The 21,726-nt window shown below is 45.9% G+C and overlaps 1 protein-coding gene across 2 annotated transcripts in view; it reads right to left on the bottom strand.

The window, feature by feature from the left end:
• The window catches only part of ADAMTS8 (ADAM metallopeptidase with thrombospondin type 1 motif 8), a 48,822-nt gene extending 36,733 nt beyond the window's left edge, over window positions 1–12,089 (bottom strand). For both annotated transcript variants that reach the window (XR_014542089.1, XM_083588438.1), the window contains exon 1: window positions 10,901–12,089. Coding sequence is in view for 1 of the 2 variants with exons in the window: in XM_083588438.1 (XP_083444564.1) it covers window positions 10,901–11,557 (657 nt within the window). In the remaining variant the exon portion in view is untranslated. The remainder of the gene's footprint in view (window positions 1–10,900) is intronic.
• Between the last annotated feature and the right edge of the window lie 9,637 nt (window positions 12,090–21,726).

The raw sequence follows: 21,726 nt of genomic DNA on the forward strand, positions 1-21,726 counted from the left end.
GTCCAGGGTATTTCCCCCCCTAGTGGGACAATCAACATACTGGTGGAACTTAGGAAGCACAGTCCTTAAATCGGCTCGGTTAAAATCACCAGCAACCACAAATGCTCCATCCGGGTGGGCCCGCTGCTGTTTGCTAATAGCAGTTAGCAGGTGGCCCATAGCTGTAGTAGTGTTTGCATCGGGAGGTATATACACCGCTGTTATTATAACAACATTAAACTCACGTGGCAAATCTACAGTTTGGGCTGTAGATTAGGCTGTACAATACCCAAGTCCCTTCTAATTCCTGGATCCTGCAAAAGTTAAAATCAAAAGGGTTTAAATCATTATTGAAGGAGCCAGGCAAAGGCCATGATGACCCCTGCGTGTGAGTTGCTAGCATAAGAAAGCTAGAAAGCTTCTGGGTGGGCCCTTTCCCTCTCTTGGCTGGTAGTGAGAAGGTCAATAGCCAGTGTGAGAGAGCGACCTGGGCTCTAAGCAGGTGTCAGGAGTGCGTGCAGGAGCCAGGCCCTGTGACCAGTAGGGCTTCGCAGGACTGGGGCCTTCCTAAGTTTGTTCTAGAGAGGCAAGGTGCGGCTGCACAGGTGAGGCTGCTTGGTAACTCACTGCACCTGGTGGCAAGAGCCGGGAAGGGATATAAGGTCAGCACTTCCCTTTGGCTCTTTGCCACAAAACATGTTTCCTGCCTTGCTGCGTTTGGCTCCTTGCTTCCTGATCCTCAGACCTTGGCTCCTTGACTCCTTGTTTCTTGGACCCTTTGTGACTCCCTGCTTCCTGACCCTCGGACCCCTGGCTTCTGGACTCTCGTTCCTGCTCCCACCCCGCCATCTTGCCCCCGGTCCCGACGTCCTCAGCCGGGACTTTGATCACCCGTAGACTGGACCATGACAGCAGGCTGCAGGCAAAAGCCTGAGAAGGAGAGTAATGCTTGATTTCTGCTTGAAGCCAAGGCTGTAGCTATGGAAGAAGCAAACTGTACCTTCTAGGGTATTAATACTGTGAGCCCCTCCATCTTTGGCTCAGGTTGTATATATGTGTAAATAAGCCATTTACCCTAAGTCCCCACTGCCCCTCATTCCAAGGAAACTGAACCCTGGGCAAGTGCCTGGAAGCACTGAATCAGCTTTCCATGACAAGTTACTAGGAAGAAAGAAGTGGAGGGAGAAAAGGTATGATTTAGCAAGGTCCAAAGTCACACACTTTGATACGTTCAAAGTTCAATTGCAGGAAAGTAATGGATTTCTAGGAGCATTTGCTGCATTTTGATAATTGGTCATTTTTTTTGTAATTTTGTTTTGATTTGGTATCACAGTGCTTTAAATGTATGCCATGATTGTGGCCAATGTCCAGTTGTAATCTGAACAAAAACCCTGTAGAATACATCAGCATTGTTATCTCTCAGGTTGCAGATTAGGGCAAGGGGAGTAAGACCAAGGGAAAGTGGCTTGTCTGCAATCACTGAGTAAGTATTTTTAAGTTAATAGCTGAACAAAAACTTAATTGATTCTAATTTGCTTCAGTAGTCTCATATAAATAATCTTTTCTGTGTGTCACTTTGAAACTTTGTTTGCGGGGGAGGAAAGCAATCAAATAATTTTAACACCTGCCCTTCACCATGGCTTTTAGCAATTTAAAATTTAGAATTAAAAACAGTTAAAACAGGTGACAGGAATAGGGTGGGTCCTTAAAACACGTCTCAGGTGTCGAACAACAGTATGGATTGAGCCCTCATTCCATCTTGTAGTATTTTGGCTCAAACATAGACCTCCCCATAAGCCAATTCCCCACTAGTGGGAGGAAAGTGGCATCCCTCCCTAAGGCTGCTTTTCCATTTCCGGTGTCTGTCCCCTGCGACTGCATTTCATTTTTTTAAAAAGTGTTGGGAGAATGTTACGTGTTTTCCTTCTGCAGTGCCTGAGCTTGGCCCAGAGTCCTAGAAGGGAATTTAAAGCTATCTTATTACAGCAGGAATAAAGGGAGGCACAAAATGGGAAGCATATCTTGGCAAAAATCTCCCGTTGAGCAGGCGAGAGGAGGACCAGTTCCAAAACTTTTTGCTGCAACGATGGTTCCCTGGTTCCTCAAAAATCTCGCTGGAAATCACCAGTGAGTCTTCAGAAACTGGGGCATACCTGTCCATCATTCTCCCTGACCTAAATCCAGACTCTACCCTTATTTGCCTATCTGCATTGTATGCAACATGGTCCAGTGGACTTTTGCCATATCCCGTGAGCCACACACAGAAGCTGCTCCCCATAACTCATTTGGGGATTCTGTTCTGACCCTTCACTTAGGCATCCTTCCTCTAGATCATGTTTCCTGCCACAAGCAGAATGCTGGAGTCCCTGACTCTGTCCATTTAAAATATGTAGACCAGCTATTTGTAAGCTGGATGCCATTCAGTTGCTAGTATGGCGTAAAAAAGTACAACCCTCTTCCCCACAGTGCGGCTGCCTGATTTATCTCTGCACTATCCATTGCTTGGGATTTGCCTCCTGCCATTTGTTGGGAGCGGGCGATTCTGTCCCACTAGGAGGAGACTGGTGTATTCAGTCACTCGAAACAATATTAGATAGCCCCAGATGGGGCTGTGCGCTGTGTGTATATGCATGAGTCAGGCACCGAACTGTGTCTGGAAAGCACAGTGCAAAAGGAAGTCTGGATGAGCCCTTACTCGTATGCCGTTTTGGGGTGAGAATGATGCATGCATCATTAGACCTTATGAAGCACCTTGATGCATCAAACCAAAGGTCTGTCTACATCCAGCATCTTTTCCCCACAATGGCCAACCAGATGTCGCTGGGAAACCCACAAGTAAAAACGGAAAGCAGTATCCCCACTTCCAACAACTGGTTTACCCCTTGGGGCTGACTAGAGCTGCCAGACTCACCTTCTATGAATTTGTCTGATCACTTTTTCAAACTAATGGATGGCAGGGAGTTCCATAATTGTGTTTAGTTGGATGTACTTCCTCATTGAATGTATCTCTTCCACCTATCAATCTCACTGGGTGATTCTGAGTTCTGGTATTATGGCAGAATGAGAAAAAGCTCTCTAATGCACATGCATAATTCTACTAGATTGATTACATCACCTGCTTCTTACCTTTCTTTTTCTGAACTAAAATGTCCCAATTACTGTAGCCTCTCCTCATAGGCCAGACACTGCAGCCCCCTTGATAATCTCAGTTCCCCCTTTCCTGCCCCCTTTTTGAGTATCCTTTTTGAGAGGTTCAATTTTTTTGAGTATCCTTTTTGAGAGGTTCAATTTTTATGGGAGTTGGGGGAAGGAGTGTGTGTCCTCCATCAAAGTCTTAGGAAACACTGACACACAGGGGACATTTCACAATGAATTCTGAAGCAACGTCACCTGTTTCTTTTCAGCGTGGGACATGAGCAATTGTTTGACAACCTGATAACCATAATACTATTCCAGGGCTGGCCTGCTTTCCTCCCAGCCCTTGGAAGCTACTCACGCTGGGTCCTCAGCCATCGCCTCCAGAATAACAATGTTCACTTGTGTGGCGCGTTTTTCATACCAGAGTGCTTCATAATCAGCAGTTGTTTTGCCAATGTTTGCTCTAGAGGAGGACTGTGGCAGCTGTTTAGCATTACATAGAAGGTAGAGGAGGAAGTGGAGAAGAATCCTGTAGTCCACTGCGTGTGTGTGTGTGTGTGTGTGTGTGTGTGTGTGTGTGTATTACAGACTTGGAAAGAGCCCTACAGCTTTTGTGTGGAGATACGTTTCAGAATCTGCATATTAACTCCTCAAGCTTATGGCTCCAAGCAGATACCAAACACAGTTCAAGCTGCTTTGCATGAGAGCAAACATCTAGTCAGGTGCTTTGGAAGAGAGAAGGGCAAATACCTAAATCAGAATTGCAGAACTTGAGGCCAGGGGCAAAATGTGCCCCCTGACTTCTCTGTTTGGCCCTTGGGACTCTCCTCTGGTCACACTCTCTTCCCCTGTTTCTTCCTTCCGTTTCCTTCCTGCAGTGTTTCTGCCGCTGTCCTTGAACTCTGATGATGCCTCTTTCTTGCCAGACCAGGGACAGAGAGGGGTGCGTGTAGAAAGCAGCCTACTGCACAAAGGTGAAATGTATATTCATTGTTCTGCCCACTCCTGGCTTCTTGATGGTGGCAGTAGGTTGCCCAGGAGGGAGTGGTTCAGAAAAGGTTCCCCACCCCTGACCAAATGGAACTAGACCCTCATTTTGCTTATCCTTTGGGTCTCTTCCAAGGATGTAGTCAGACTCCAGATGCGGCCTGAGCTGAGCCTTGTGAATTGCGCCCCTCCCCATTATCTGTCTAAGCAGCTTGACCCCTCTGGGAGCCACATGTCAGTGGTGGGCAGGGCCAGAAGCCAAAGTGGGGGCAATGACAAACATACATTTTCCCTTTGTGCAATGGATTATTGGGTCTTCTCTGAGTATAGCTAGCATATGACTCAATCTATCCAGAGCAGGGGACAGAGCAGCCGAGGCAACAATACAGAGCAGGAAAGCATCTTGTGATGGTTGTTTGGGAGGTAAAACAGAAGCCACTCCCTCTTTGTCCATCTGTGTGAATATGAGCTATTTCGGGGCCCCCCTCTACCACAATTAATGTTGGAAAACAACTTGCAAAGGACGCGCCTGACCTTTTAATGTTTAGTGATGAAAATGCGGCTGCGAGGATTGCAAGGAAGCCAAGTAAACATGGACCCTTCTGACTCAATGTTTCTGCGACATGTGTGTACCTTTTCAGACAGACCAGACCGACACACACGTATTTCTCCTCCATCTAACCCCACCACCAGTGCCTTCAGAAACAGCTGTGGGCAAGTGATATACATGGATGCTTTTGTTTGGTTAGTCTTCCACAGGAGATTGGAATGATGTACTGCTGCTAATATAGGCCTCCTGAAATGTGAGGAAGATGGCAAAGGGCTTTCATCGAACGCTATAGACTAGGAGAAGCCAACGTGGAGCCCTTCAGATGTTTGCTGCATTTCAGCTCCCATCATCCCTCTCCACCGGCTATGTCGGCTGGGGCTGATGAGAGATAGAGCCCAACATCTGAAGGGCACAGCATTGGCTATCCCTGCTTAGCTTTAAATGAGCTTAGCTATCATGGATTCCCCTCATGGAAGTCTGGGAAATAGAGCTCTGTAGCTATTGTAGGCTGGGACGTGGGTGGCGCTGTGGGTTAAACCACAGAGCCTAGGACTTGCCGATCAGAAGGTCGGCGGTTCGAATCCCCACGACGGGGTGAGCTCCCGTTGCTCAGTCCCTGCTCCTGCCAACCTAACAGTTCGAAAGCACGTCAAAGTGCAAGTAGATAAATAGGTACCGCTCTGGCAGGAAGATAAACGGCATTTCCGTGTGCTGCTCTGGTTCGCCAGAAGCGGCTTAGTCATGCTGGCCACATGACCCGGAAGCTGTACGCCGGCTCCCTTGGCCAATAAAGCGAGATGAGCGCCGCAACCCCAGAGTCAGTCACGACTGGACCTAATGGTCAGAGGTCCCTTTACCTTTACCTAGCTATTGTAGGCTAGCCCTCCACAGCCTGATGGGGATCTACACAGCATTGCTTTCTCATCTGTCATGACTTCTCCACAAAGCAATCTTGGAAACTGTAGTTTGAGAGAGAGATAAGCCTTCTCAATTAGACATCTGTAGCCTGGAACAGCCTTCCCTGACCTGATGCTTTCCAGATGCCACCCAGCAGCGGTTGATGAGAGTAATAGTCCTAGGCATCTGGAGAGCATCAGGCCCTGCAGACCTGCACTCCATAGGTCAGCCGCTTAGCACAGTATTTGAGTGTCAGTTGGGTGGTAGAGGGAGCAAGACTGGGGACAGGTACCCAGCACCTGTTGCAAATGCCTAACCAATCCACACTATAAAGTTAAAGCACATCCAGTGCAGGGGTGTAGGAAGGGGGGTGCAGTACGCCCCGGGTGCCACCCTGATGGGGGGTGACAAAATGGCCGGCGGCACTCACCACGGGGCCTGCAGCGCGCATGAGCCATGTGTCTTGGCACCTGCAGGCTCCGCACTGTCTGCTGGCTGCCTCCCCCTGTTAGGTACTGAAGTTCTCCCCCTGGGCCAGCAGGGGGATACTGTAGATAGTTTTCACTCAGGTCCACATATGCAAATAAGGGATTGAAAGTGACATTCAGTGAGTGGATAGTTACAGAAAGTTGTTACAGTTGCGTTGTAGTGGAACTCTATATAAGCAGGCTGGCTGAACCCTTCAGTTCTGTCCTGTGAATAAACAAGAGCTGTTTGAAGAATTGCTGTGTCGTCTGATATGTTCACCCACAACTAAACACCCCCCATCTGTAGGGTGGCTAAGGCCCCACGACATGCCCAGTCCCTCCCTAAGGGCACCCCACGCTCTGTGCCGTCCCTATGGATGCTGTGCGGCACCCATAGGGACAGGGCACGTGGTGCCCATAGGGAAGGCACAGGCCATGCTGTCCCTATGGGCGGTTCGCCCCACCCCTGGGCACGCCAGCCCAGGTGCCGAAGATCCAGTGCATATTTAAAACACATGACTCCCTACAAAGAATCCTGGGAGCTGCTATTCCAACCTCACAGGGCTACAATTCCCAGCACCCTTAACAATCTACAGTTCCCAGGGTTCATTGGGGGGAAGTCATGTGTTTTAAATATGTGTCTTTAAGTGTATGATGTGGATCTGCCCCAAGGCTGTCTCTAACGTCATCCCAAGTCTTTAAGGTCCAAGAGGGGGAAACACACCCGAGCAAGATCCAAAATTCCCAGTGTGCAGAGGATTCCTATGACTATGTATGGACTGTAAGGGTGGGGGGAGCTTCCAGATGGACATACTGTTCCCATTTGTTGCTTTGAGATCAGAATCCCAGGCTAGGAATACTGTGAAGTGCATAGCTTTGGCCACTGCTTGGATGTGCGGCTGCATGGGACGTGATGTGTGCTGCTCTGAAAGGCAATCATAGCTGTCAACGTTTCCCTTTTTTTTAAGGGACATTCCCTTATTCCGAATAGGATTCCTCACAAGAAAAGGGAAAAGTTGACAGCTATGAAGGCAATACTGTTAAGAAACCAGCACACTTGTGCCCAGCCCTGCTCAGGGATTCTAAGAAACAAAACCAAAACCAAAAAACAACCAAACACAAGTGCAGTTTCGAAACCAGAAGTTTAAATCAGTGCAGCTTTGAAAAGTTCACCCCGCCATCTTGATTCAAAATGGCAAACAAGTGTACCCAAACAGAGAGAAAAACCTGATGCTTGTTCTCAGCAGTCATCATCCAAATATGGTTATAATATCTTAAGAGGTGTCTAAAGGCATAGCAAACAGACAAACAACTATCCAAAATAAATCACTTCTAGGGAAAAACAACAATTGTCGTTCAATATCTTCCTATTTTGGGAAATCCATTGTATTTCTTGACTACTGTACAGATTTACGATTCATATTTTACCCAGTTTAGACATTCTACTGTTGTTGGCGAGATTCCCAGATCTGCATGACGTCTGGATATAAGGGGGTTATTAGTATTACAGAGGTTTGGCACTGTAGCAGGGAGTCTATCGTCTGAGCCAGAGTTCAGCCTAGTGAGATGTCTACTGAAGCATTATGTATTTGTATAGCACCATCCAATGTCTACCATTTTTCAAAGCGACATGGCAATTTTATATATTTATTTATTTAGGTACTTACTTTACAAAATTAATATACCACTTTTGTTTGTCACGAAACCTCTACGCGGTTGACATAAAATATTAAAATAAACAATGAAAACAGATAAAACAAGTAAAACATAAAAAAATCAAACCAGCAGTTAACTAATAACTGATTAAAAGCACAGCAACAGATACACATCTCGATAGGCCTAATAAAAAATGTGTTAAGCGGGCACACGAACAAACAAAAAATAGTAGAAGTCCCTGCCTGATATCAATAGGCAGGGAGTTCCAAAGTGCAAGTTATGGCAAGCTAAAGGAAGAATTTCTGAAATGTTTGGAATGGGTATTGTGCGTAAGACTGCCAGTTCTACAGATTGACACTGTCGAGTGGGCACAGTGATCATGTAAAGCGATTACATGAGTAAATAGTAGTAGTAGTAGTAGTAGTAGTAGTAGTAATAATAATAATAATAATAATAATAATAATAATAATAATATAATATAGGTCCCTACCCTTAAGGATCCTGCAATTTTAACTCCAATAATGGAGGACACAGCAGAGGGAAAAGGATGGAGAAGGGGAAGAAGAAAATGCAGTTCTGTGTACATAGCCTTCTTTGCAATTGGGGATAAGGATTAAAGGGTTAAGCCAAATGCTTGAAATAAATCCTTTCTATAGGGAGATGATAGATGTAATTGACTCAGCTCTAGTCTTTCTCCAGACAAAGGACTAGAGTGTTATTTTTATCCCCACAGAATTGAAATCGTTTTGAAAAAGTGATAGCTGCTTGTGGCATATGTACAGCCATGCGGTTTTCACCTCAGGTAAATAGAGCTGGAAAGTTGTTTTTCATTGTTTTAAAAATCTGCAAAATCTGTTTGATCGAGAGCAAAAGTGGGATAAAGGAAAGTTACACTTGTACGTATGCCGTGTGTGTATGTGTGTGTGGACACCATAGGAAGCAAAAGTCTCTAACTGTTACAAACTTTTCTCTCTTCCTGCCCTAAGAGTCGAGGTTTCCTTAGTTCAGCAGTTCCATGTCATTTCTGCCAGCTGTTCATTGAGCACACATTCAGATTTGTTTGTTGGAAGGGTATATCGACCTGTGCCAAGCAACTATTATCCCTCGCTTTCCAAGGGTGTGTTTCCCAATCATTTCCCTCATCACAAAACATCTGATTTTGAGTGGGGGGGGGGGAGAGTGGTTTGTTGCACAAAGCAATAACCAGCTTTATTTGTGCAATCTGAGTTTGCTGGCATGTGGTTGAATCCCACCCCAAAAGAGCAAAAGTCTGGAAGAGACCAAAGTATAATTCCACATGCACCCTGCCCATCATGGAAATGTTTCATACATCTTCCTGGGTAATAAATATTCACATTTAACATTTCTGAAGTTCCACATGCTATGCGCTGAAAGAAAGAGGTCTCCCAAATAATCCTGACTTGTACTGAGCCCATTTCTGCTATTAGCACCTCAAATAAAATACTGTAACTTCCCCACTAGAAAAGCAGTGACTGAAGATGAACATGGCCCCCCACAAATACTCTGTTAGCAGAACCCCTTGAAATGGCCCATGCACCTCTGTCCCCCTCTCCTTTTAATAGAATGTCCTTAATATAATTCTTGCTTAATTTCACCACTGTGAAAGCCGCTGTCCTAGCAGAAGTTAGGATTTTCCTTGCACACAATTTCCAGGATAGAAACTTCCCTTTTAGAGCTAACAAAGCTGAGTAAGACTTTCACACGGTGAACATAAATTTACTGATGTAAATGGTACTTGTGAAATCTGTGGGTCTCCTGGTTCAAGTGGTTCTCTTCAACCACGGCTTGGGGGTGGGGGTGGGGATGCAGCCCAGGAGAGAGGGAGGCTCCCATCAAAACATGACTTCTAGAACTTTTACTAATCTTATGTGGCTACTAATAGAGACTGTGCCTCTTCCCCTTCTCCTACTAAACAAAGCCCCAACTCCCCCCCCCCATTAGTCTCCAAAAGGTAGTATCAGGTACCAAATTAGTATACCAAAGAGGCAGACCTTACAATAATGAGGAACACAGATTAGCTTAATGGCTGTAATATCAAATTGCTTTACAGTTCTCACGTCATCAGCTGAGCATAGGCAAAATATGCTGTGCTTGTTTCCCACAGTAATTTTTTCAAAAAACCCACAAAATACGTAGTTCAATTTTGCCTCTCTCTGGGCAAAATTATGCTTTGAAAAATAATTTTTCAAGCTTTAAAGTTCTGCAGCGCACTTTACCAGGTACAAAGAAAACAATGAGTTAAAATACAGACGTTTCATCTCCACCAGACAAGGTGCAACTACATGTTACTGCAGACTCAGGCAGCTGCCAGAAATGTCATCTGGGTGTCGAGTTCCCTACCCCAAACCCATAACATCTAGGAACATCCATCAGATGTATGACTTCATCACACTGTGCAATATTCGATGATGTGAAGCTGGGGCGGGGAAATGCAGAACGTGATGACATCACATTGCGAGGGATGTGTTAATTGTGTGTTATGGGTGTGGGGCGGTGAGCAGGGGATAACTCTACCCAGAGATGCTGTTTAGCGGAAGTTCCTTGTTAACAAGTCTGCCCTTCTTTAGCAGTCTCAAAGTGCGTTGTCCCACAACGACCCCACACACACCCCTGCATGGAGCATCATTCCCCCAGATGTTTTCCACTATGATCATTTTTGCTATCATGTGCCTTAAAGTGTTCACAATGCTTCACAAGTATTATTCCCCATAAGTAGCCCTGCAAAGTAGATCAGAATTATTATGGCCCTTGCCCCATAAAATTACAGACAGGAGGCTGAAAGACAGCAATGAACAAACCACACATTTAAAGCACATCACACACCCCCGCAAGAATTCTGGGAAGGGTAGTTTGCTGGGGATTGTAGCTGTGTGGGGTGAACTACAGTTCTCAAGATTCTTAGGGTATGTGTGTGCTTTAAATGTGCTTTGCATGTGTTGCATGAACGCAACCAGGAGTTAATGTGCATTAAATGTATGGTGTGTACACAGCCAGAAGTTGAAGGCAAGCGAGATTTGGAGAATTACTGCTCAGGGTTCATGCTTTTACCATGACCTGCCCCTGACTGCATCACCCCAGATCTACCACCCCACCCACAGCTCGAAGATTTCCACTTAAGATTCCATGCATATTGGCATGCACTGCCCAACCTGCACCTGCTCTGAGCATCTAAAAGGAAGAGAAAGAGAGCTGTAGCGCTGCTTACCGTCAGGTCTTCCCCATAGAACTGGAGCATGGAGGCATCAGCCACTAGCAGGGTCTCCACATAGCGGGCTTCTGAGATGAACCTCTTGGTTCTGCTGGTGCTGTTGGACTCTGCTACCCGGGATTCCTCTTCTAGGATGTCCTTTCCAGCTTCTTTTGCCCACCCCCTCTTCTGGAGCTGGTGGGCCTGCAGCAGAGGATCTCCATTCTCATGACCTTGTGGGTGGATGACATATTTGTCTCCATCCACCAAGAAGGAGCCATGGATGCCCTGGCACAGGCTGACAGCCACCAGGGAGTCTGGCTGGGAGTTCACAGTCCCAGAGTAGAAGCAGCTCCGGAGCCCCACGTCCTCCTTAGCAAGGAGCTCCTTCCTACCCACGTGCTGGATCTTCAGCCCAGGTGCCAAGAAGCTGGCATCTGGCTCCAACTGCAGGACAAACTCCTTCCTGAAGGCACGGATGGAGAAGGAAACCTGCCCTTCGCTTCCCGGAGGGACCATCCAGACTGGCACCACCCCCTGGGAGTCGCTGTCCTGGGTGGGCAGTGCCCAGGCATTGCCCAGCAGTCGCAAGACCAGCAGCAGAGGGAAGAAGAGCGTGCGGGCAGCGGCCAGCCTGCCAGCCGAGGGCTGCGGTGCTTGCAGAGAAAGGGGCATTGATGCTATCAGGGAGTCAGTGACGGGATGGGAAGAGCAGGCTCGGTTGAAGAAACAGCAAAGTCCCCAGCTGTGTATGCTGCAAATTGGCAAGCCGCGATCCCCAGGGAAAAACTTGTGGCTTGAAATTGATAGGAGAGAGTGAACAAATTTGGGGTTTTAATGCCAGGTTTAGTTAGCAGCAACTTGCCCAGCGTAGAGGGAGAATTGAGGGGGGAGGGCGGGAAAATCCTTTTTCTCCCCAAAGGTTGCTTTGTGGGGTTCCTTCTGTTACCAGCTTCCAAAGTAGCTCTTGCACCTTTCCGGGCAAAAGATGCAGCAGCAAAGCGGGCTGTCCACTTGGAAAAAAGTGTGTCGAGTTGAAAGAGGCTGGGGCTGGGTGGGTTTTGGAATCCTGATTTCTCTCTCTCTCTCTCTGCCTCTCTGAGTTTACCTCCCTTCCCTTCCTAAGAAGCTCTCTAGCTCTCTCCCTAGGCTGCTCCGCTCTCTCCCTGGGCTGCTTCTTCCCAAGCCTTTGAAGCACCAAATCTGGCTGCAGAGTCCTCGGTATTTATACTTTTCTTCCCCCCTTGCTTTGACATAAGAGGTTTATTTTTGATCTCTCTCACTATTCCACATTCTCCCCTGGGACCTAGAGAGCAGGAGGAGGAGGAGGAATGAAAAGGGGGGGGGGAGGGGAGGTTTTTGGATAGAACTTGAAGCCAATCAGGAGCTAGGAGGACACGCCTCTCTTGTTTAAGTGTCAACTCAAACATCCCCCCCCCCACTTTCTTATTCTCTTTGTGTTAACTCTTTCCAGGACTTTGATCACCCTTTGGCAATCAGACATTCTTTTTAAAATTTACTTTGAAAAGGCTGCATTCCAAGAGATTGGTCATCATTTGCATTAATTCTGCGCTGTACGGGGTAAAAGAAGAAGAGGAGGACTTCCACTTGTTCCTTCCTTTTTCCGGGGCTCTTGGGGAAGGGGAATAAGTCTGCCATGGGAAAAAGTTCCAAATCCTAAAGAGATAAAACTCCATTTTATCAGATGCTAGCATACATCCGGGTCCTCCCAAACGAGATCTTCATCATCCCTAAAGGAGCTGCTGCTATCTAAAATCAGGAATCTTATCATTGTGCCAGGGAGTTGGGCGTCTCATCTGAGAATGTTCTTCAGATGATACAGAAGGAAGCATAGGGAAGTTTCCTAATTGAAAGCATTCGCAGGGCCATTTGGAAAATTAGAAAAGCAATGCATTCAGTTCTTCCACACAAGTATAGCTGGTCATGTTTTCTTTCCTTTTTTTAAAAAAAGGAATGTTTTAATCAGAATTCAGCTCCGTCCCCCTTCTCCAAGTACATGATAAACTTAGAAAGGAAAAATAAAAATAAAAGGAAACATAGAGAATGGATTTTGTGCTTATTTGGTTTTTTAAAAACAAAAAACAAGCACCCCAAACATAAACCATTTTTTGTCTTATGACTGTCTTTATTTACAGCATGTCTTTTATTACTCACAAACCACCCACTGCACAAAAGTATCCATTTTTTATTCCGGTGTATTGCTGATGTAGCTGCTAGATACGCTTTATTTTAAGCAGCCTCGCTTCCTGTATACATCATGACACTGCAGAACACCAAGAGTGGCCTTTCATTTCATTCAGTGGACTTTTGCTTCTCTACATAGCTCTCCACATTCCAAACACTTCAGCTCTGGGCAGAATGAAATAGTCGTGTGTATAATTCTCCATCCCTTCATTTCATTTTAGTAAATATTCTTCAACCCCCCCCCAAAAAAACTTTCTGAACTTCCCCATGCATAGGCCCCTCAAGGCAGTTTACAATGAACTTGTTTATAAAAATCGCATAAAACAAACTTTCTAAACTATCCTCTAATTAATGAGCAGCAACAACAAAGCAAGTTCAAGAATTAGCACCTTAGCCAAGTACAGGGTTCTTTTAAAAGCCAATATTGATGGGGCCGTGCCTATTATTCCCTAGGGGAGAGAAGTCTAATGATGTGGGGCCATCACTAAAAAGTCCCTGTCTGTGATAACTGTCAATATAATAGATCATGACAGCAGCACAAACAGAGAACAAGGGCCTCTGAGGCCCAGCTTAAACTGGGCAGGCTTATATGTATGGATGCAGACAGTTTGGAAACATTTGAGCTGGTATCTCTTTTTAACTGTAGAGGACATATGATGCATTACACTCACCATGATTGGTCTAGATTCTGGAAATCCCCTTGTGCTTGACCAAAAGGAACCGATTGATAATGGAGAAAAATCTTTGAATAAGGAACAGCTAATTGTGGGGAAAGGAGAAATCTTTTTAAAAGGTCCATATGCCATGCACACTGGAAGTAACTTCCACAATGGAATTCTGCCAAGCCTCTTCCAAGTCCCACACACCCAAAGTGATGCATTTTACATGGTGGAAAGGGACCCACAGTTGCCCCATTAGTTCTTAGGGGAGTTGTAGGTTATCAGGGATCAGAGTAATTTCCTTTTTCTCAAAGCGCCACAGAGGAATCCCCTTTCCTCCCCCTTAAAATGTGCTGTTCGAAAGCTTTAATCCTCAAACTATTTGAAAGGATAATGTAAGCAGTGTTTTGAGGTTCCAGATACCTTCCTCCCGGGAACCTGGGAAATCAGCTTTATGGTAAATGATTGAGGACGAGGGTCAGTGTTTAGAGGCTGTTTGCTCTGGACAAATATCTGTGCGTCCGTTTGAGGGGGATTATTTACATCTGCTTGGCTCTGTTGAAAAGCCACCTCCTTCTACTCAGACACACACTAGCTGTGTCTCTAAATAACTGCATCTTTTCCGGGGTTGGGGGGTGGGCAAAGTTTCTGATTACCGAATTTCTTTTTATAAAGTGTGATTCTTTTGACTGTAAAGAAATGAAGCGTGATGAGCATTCGCTGATGCGTGTTCTAAACAGTCCTATATCAAATATGCTGTCAGCGGAGGCTCCAGTGATGCAATAAGTGATGGCAGGATAAGATCCATGGGGTGTGACAGTCAGCAGCCCAGCATAAACTGTTGCAGAGAAAAACCGGTCGATGGCCAGAGATGGTCTTTTGGTAAAGGGAAAGAGAATAAGATTGGAGACAGGCAGAAGATCTGAATGGACAGAGCAGGAGTTCTGGGCTGAATCAGGAGCAGATCACTTAGTGAAGAGCCATTTATGTAGGGAGGGGGCCAGGAGGATTGACCTGGGAGCTGAACCAGCAGAGGTTAGAGAGAACCAGTCCTGAAGCTGGTTTGTGGTCTGATGATGCCAGGGAAAGAGGCCCTCTGCTGGTGTTTTGAACAAGAGGATTTGTGGAAATTCTGATTGCTGTTCATAGGGCAGCAAAGGTCCTTGCTCAGTCCTATCAGATGTTCAGTTTGCAAAGTGAAGCGACTGGTACTTAACAAAGGAGCATAGGAAGCTGTCTTATACTTGAGTCAGACTATTGGTCCATCCAGCTTAGCATTGTCTACACTGACTGGAAGTGGCTGCCCAGGATTTCAGGCAGAGGTGTCTCCCAATCCTACCTGCAGATGCCTGGGATTGAATTAAAACAGCAGTTACACACAGCATTTAATATAGTGCTATACAGTTCAGCAGTGCCCTTCCCTACAGCCAAGATCCTCCTACAGTTTTTACATAGAATTCAGTCTCAGTCGAAAACATAAAACTGCCCTGGTCTCCTTTGAAGGCAGTAATAATACTTACCCCTAAGCCCCCTGCAATGTTAATTGCAAGTTTCCTTTTTGCAGGTTCTGGCTGCGCTATCACTCCCTGTTCAGATTTGCTGGAGGTTAGTGATGAATTTCCCCTTAGTTAAGTCAGCATCTGCTCTGGGAGGAGACAGTTTTAACTTATGCAAGGAAGCCAGCAATTAGAGCCCACACCAACCCCTCCACCAGAAACGTAAGCTTACTAGTCCAGGCACCAATTCATCACACCCCACACTGCCCCAGACATTCTGAACAGGAAATAAAATGGGTGGAACCTGCAATGAGGAAACCTAACAATTGGGCATTGTCTGTAAAATAAGAATGGAGCAAGCATGGCGGTTCCAGATAAATGTGCGAATGTCAAAGCAACCTAGCACCGCTATGGGATTTGTTACCTTTCCTGTCTTCCTAAAACCCAAAGCAGCTACTCTGCAGAGGTCTTAGGTGTGGAATTCCACAGCAGGGAATGCTGTGCTCCTTGTAACCTCTTTTTAAGCACATATGGACATGGGAAGAGCCTGGTGGATCAAGCCAATGGCCCATCTAGTCCAGCATTCTCACAGTGACCAACCTAATGGTGATGTTGCCATTGAGGACTTGTTTGCCTCATATCCCACCATTCCTCTTGAAGGAGACCAGGGTGCCAGATGCCTTTTGCTTGCAATTTCCAGCAACTGATATTCGAAAGCATCCTGCCTCCAGCAGTGGAGGTGGAACTGAGCATGGCCATTGTGGTTCCAGCATGGCAGTCTGGAATTGTAACCCAAGCACCCTAAATATAAGGATCATAGATCTAGCAAGGTGGCAGAGCCTTTCCTTCTACTACAGTGAACTGGCCTCTTCTTATTGCAGAAATGGGGGAACTTTCTCTTGAGGAACACTAGCCTCTCTGCAAAACTCTTAGGTAGAATAGAAACAGCTTTCCTTTGGGACAGCACCATCAGTTTCTAGATGGCCACTCATTTTCAGTGGAGCTGTATCATGATCTTTGCAAGTGCTGAAGGGTCAACAATACTCACTTATCTGCAAGGCAAAGGGTTCTACCAGAACCTCTTTCAGACTCCTTTGTCGGCACCACCTTTTGCAGAAAGATATGGTAGAAGTGCATTAACAAGGGAGAGGTCCTTGGGACTGAGGACTGTCCTAAGCACCAGGTGGGAAGCCTCTGCCTGCTGGATTGAACCCCTTTCCCTGCTGCAACAGCAGCAATGATATTGCTGTGACTTGTCAAGGCAGAGATTTGCCTGTACAGATTCTGCAGCCACTGGACTATTTGCAAGTGAGTAAATAAGTTTGTTGGCTCTTGAAAGCATCACCAAGTACAGAATGCTGCCTGTAATAGTCCAAAGACAATACTTTGGAATGAGACACACTTCATTCCCATGCCTTCCCTTTACCTTTACCTTTGACCTTAGAAGAAAGACACTTTTTGGTAGTTGTGATAGTTTGATTCTAGGTCGTCCTGGTTTTCATTAAGTGTTCCTGGTTGAATAAAAGGAAACCTGGAATTTCTCGTAGCTTCAGCCAGCCTTCCAAGGGCTTATTAAAGCAAGTTTGGAAGAATTATGTTAAGGCATCCCAGGCAATCAAGATTTCCACCTTTCCAGGATCTCCTTTAATCAGAAGAGCAGAAGACGTGAATGGGAAAAGTTCCAAGGGTGTAAGGGTTGGGTCTAGTCTACCTTCACCTGTCATCATTAGAGATCATATTTTAAAAGGGTCCTAGCTAATGTAAGTTAATTTAAGTCTAACCCTGAAGAACTCATGGTCTCCCCACTGTGTTCAGAAAACCACTCGTTTCGCCTTGCCCCTGCAGATCCTTGTTGAGATAAGCTGAACTGGAAGGGCGAATTGACTTGCCCCTTCTGGAAGAAGAAGAGTTTGGATTTGATATCCCGCTTTATCACTACCCGAAGGAGTCTCAAAGCGACTAACATTCTCCTTTTCCTTCCTCCCCCACAACAAACACTCCGTGAGGTGAGTGGGGCTGAAAAACTTCAGAGAAGTGTGACTAGCCCAAGGTCACCCAGCAGCTGCAGGTGGAGGAGCAGGGAATTGAACCTGGTTCACCAGATTACGAGTCCACTGCTCTTAACCACTACACCACACTGTCCTTCCTGCTCTTTCAAATATCCTATCCCTGTTATGCTCCTGAAATCACAGGGAGTGATTCACACAAAGTGCCCTGTGCGCATTGATTCACTGCTTTGCATTTTGTAGAATGCAGCACAACCATCCTTGGGTTAATCTATGCTACACTGAACGTTGCTTCTGAGGTTAGTTCCCACATTTTTCTGCAATGGGATTTTGCACACATTGGTGCCATTCTCCTGCACCCGCATCCATGGAAGCAAGAAGCAAGGTGGCCAGGTTCTCGCAAATGTCAACTTTGACATACTGAATGATATGAGTCTCTGAACAAACAAACAACCCATGCTAAAAGTTGATGCTTCTGACAGCTGCTATCTGCCAGCACACCAGCTGCCTCCCTCACGCAAAAAATCATACCCTAATGTAACTTGGGAACCAGACGTTAGGCCATTGCATTTCAATATGAAAACAGGGATACCATTAGTAGTTGCACAGGAAGCTATCATTAAGACATCAGCTTGCAGGGTCTTTGTGATAACATTCTGGTTGCTTTCTACTGAGCCCTGTGTACAAAGTACATTCTACAAACCTTTTTGCAAAAACAAAATAGAAAAGTAATACACTTGAGAATGACAATATCTGCATTTTGCCCAAAATGTACCCCTTTGATGTTGGAACTCATGTTTTTATTTTTTGTAAAGGTCTTCCATGTACTCCAAATGACTGTTAGTAATTGTCACTAAGTTATTTCTGTTAATGCAGAACTTAAAAATATAAGACCATTAAAAATCAAATTCAAATAGCTTTTTCTTATTATTATTTTAAAAAAAGAAGTTTTGTAGCACTGGGAAATGAAAACAACCCCAGTCTGTAGCAGTAGATGAGAAGATGTGCCATATCCCCATAGAGTGGAATTGAGAATGAGAAACCTTCAGGCCAGATGGGCTTTCTCCCCATAGACATTGCCTTATTCACCAAGGACACTGAACAGTGGGAGATTCAGGACAGACAAAAAGAAATACTTCTTCATGTATCCATAGCTAAACTATGGATTTTGCTGGCACAAAGTTGAATGACAGCTGCCATCTTGGACAGCAATAAATGGGGATTAGCCACATTCAGGGAGGATAGGTATAGGGACCCCTGACCATTAGGTCCAGTCGTGACCGACTCTGGGGTTGCGGCGCTCATATTGATTTAATTTCCTAGAGAGCGGGCGTACAGCTTCCGGGTCATGTGGCCAGCATGACTAAGCCGCTTCTGGTGAACCAGAGCAACACACGGAAACACCGTTTACTTTCCCGCCGGAGTGGTTCCTATTTATCTACTTGCACTTTTATGTGCTTTCGAACTGCTAGGTTGGCAGGAGCAGGGACCGAGCAACGGGAGCTCACCCCATCGCGGGGATTCAAACTGCTGACCTTCTGATCAGCAAGTCCTAGGCTCTGTGGTTTAACCCACAGCGCCACCCACGTCCCCTTCAGGGAGGATACATGATGGCTATATTATCATCAATACCAGAAGCAATATGCCTCTGTATACGTTGTTGGAGGTTACTGATGGGATAACACTATTGCACTGAGATCCTCTTTGTGGACTTCCTGGAGGCATCTGAGCAGCCACTGCAAAAACAATGGACTAGATGTGTCTTTGGCCTGCTCCACTGTGGGTCTCTCCTTACATTCACCTCTTTCTCAAATGAGTCCAAACTAGCTGGCTTAGAGTCTCATGAGCTTATTACCATGTGAGCTCTTTTCCTTCCAGGTGCACAAAGTCATCCAGGACCTGCACTCGCACAGCGGCCGAGATACATTGAACATGCACACAGATGTCTGAAATCCCCAGTCGCAGGAAGTTGGCTGTTCCTGTATTGATGGCACTCTCAGCCTGGAATGCAAATGTCAGTAGGAACAGAACAGCTCTCCCCTGTCACAGAAGCCTGCCAAGTGTTCTGGCAAGACAGTTCCTAAAACACCCAGATTTTAAGACCTTAACTTAATCCCTTCCCTGTCCAGTGACTGTTACAATTTTTTTTATGTTTAAACAACTTCGCCCGTTGATAACAGAGCCCATGTGTTGTTGCCCTTTCATAAAGCCACCACCAGATGTCAGTGTTGTCTCTCTGTTTTGTTGTGAAATGTAGGTGCAGCACATGGGCCCACAGCCGATCTGCAGAACTGATGGTGTTATGGGGGCCATGTAAGGTTTGCTTCACAGTTGTAAGAAATCAGCCTTTTAGTGTGGCAGCACCTACACTTTGGAACTCCCTGCCTATTAACATGAGGCAGGCGCCTTTGCCGTTGTTTTTTCAGTGCCTGCTTAATACATTTTTTGCTTTGGTGAGTGTATCCAAACATGCAGATGTTGATCTGATTCTTTTTTTATATATATACTGTTAATCTGAATTATCTTACTATCTTTATTGTTTTTAACTGCTTTGTTGATAATTGTAGTATTTCTTGTAAACTGCTTAGAGGTTTTACTACAATCAAGCAGCATCTAAGTTTTGATAAAATAATATAAAATATAAAATATAATGGAAGAGCAGAACATGCCCCCCCACCCCACTGCAACAGGTAGTGTGCTCTGGCTCTAACTGATGGAGTAGCAGCTCTCCAGGGACCCAATCTGCCACAAAGATGGACATTTTGCTAGGAATTGGGCAGGGGGTAGAAGAATGGCACGCAAACACCCAGAATTTTAATTTCTCATGGTGAGCTGAATTGCAGATATGCAACGCAGCACTCTCCCCAGTTGTAACAGCTGGGGTGTTTCTCCTTGCTCTCACTTGCTTTGCTGCAGATACAGAGATGTGACCTTAAAGCAACTCGTAGGACAACCTATGCAAGTCTCTGTTGAAGTAAGACCCGCTGTGTTTGATGGTGCCGACTCCTTAAATGAGTGTGCATAGAGGTTCAGCCTCAATTGCACAATTAACAGAGCCAGTGTAGTGCAGTGGTTACGGGGTTGGACTAAGACTTGGGAGAGACCAGGGCTCAAATCCCCACCCAGTCCTCAAGCTCATGGGCTTGGTCCACACTGCCTCAGCCTAACCCACCTTGCAGCCTTGTTGCAGGGAGAGAACTGGGTAAGCCACCTTGCGCTCCTTGCAGGAAAGGTGGGTCATAACAATAATAATAATAAGAAATTAATCAATAAACTTATATTTAAGTAAACACCAGGGGGCACTCTTGTTTTATTCTAGTTTAATAGAATGTGGTTTGATGTTCCTTTAAAAATGGAAATCCTGGTGGGATCCCTCGACTTACAACCGCAACTAATTTTTAAGAAGGTCTTTGAAATGAAGAGGACCACAGCAACACCTGCTTAGCCCAGTGACTCACACTCAGGAGAGACAAGCAAAAGGTCTGTTTGACCTCCACCTTCCTGGTGGGCACAGCCACATGCTTTGGAAGAGTCTTCCAGTTATCGTGGCCCTCGGCTACTGCCCCCTCATTCACCACTGGTTCAGCTTCCGCAACAAAGTCGAATGTTGAAACGCAAAAGGGATGAAAACTGTCAAACGTTTGCACTGTTAACGCAGCAAAGTGGATGCTTCTCCCTTTGCCCTGCCTAGGCTAATGTGTGCAAGTGTAAAGGACACAGATTATCAGAGTTGGGAAGCGTCCTCGGAGATCATCCCAGGAACCTTGGAATGACAGCATCCCTGCAGAATGACCACCCAACATTGGCAAAAAATTCCTCCAGCAAAGGAGAGCCCACCTCGGAGAATTGTACAGAAGGGACCCAAAGTCCAACCGCCCTGCAAAGCGCCTCCTCCTTAGGGAGTTGGTTCCATGGTCAACATAGGAAGCTGCCTTATCCCAAGCTAGACCATAGGTCCATCTAGCACAGCATATACTGACCACCAGTGGATCTTCAACAGGGGTCCCTCCCAGTTGTTGTTGTTGTTTAGTCATTTAGTTGTGTCCGACTCTTCGCGACCCCATGGACAAGAGCACGCCAGGCACTTCTGTCTTCTACTGCCTCCCGCAGTTTGGTCAAACTCATGTTAGTAGCTTCGAGAACACTGTCCCACCATCTTGTCCTCTGTCATCCCCTTCTCCTTGTGTCCTCCATCTTTCCCAACATCAGGGTCTTTTCCAGGGAGTCTTCTCTTCTCACGAGGTGGCCAAAGTATTGGAGCCTCAGCTTCAGGATCTGTCCTTCCAGCAAGCACTCAGGGCTGATTTCCTTCAGAATGGATAGGTTTGATCTTCTAGCCATCCATGGGACTCTCAAGAGTCTCCTCCAGCACCATAATTCAAAAGCATCAATTCTTCGGCAATCAGCCTTCTTTATGGTCCATCTCTCACTTCCATACCTACCTGCAGATGCCCACCTGTCAAAAATGGCCCACAGAA

The sequence above is a fragment of the Podarcis filfolensis genome (assembly GCF_964270895.1).
Source record: "Podarcis filfolensis genome assembly, chromosome: 15".
NCBI lineage: Eukaryota > Metazoa > Chordata > Lepidosauria > Squamata > Lacertidae > Podarcis > Podarcis filfolensis.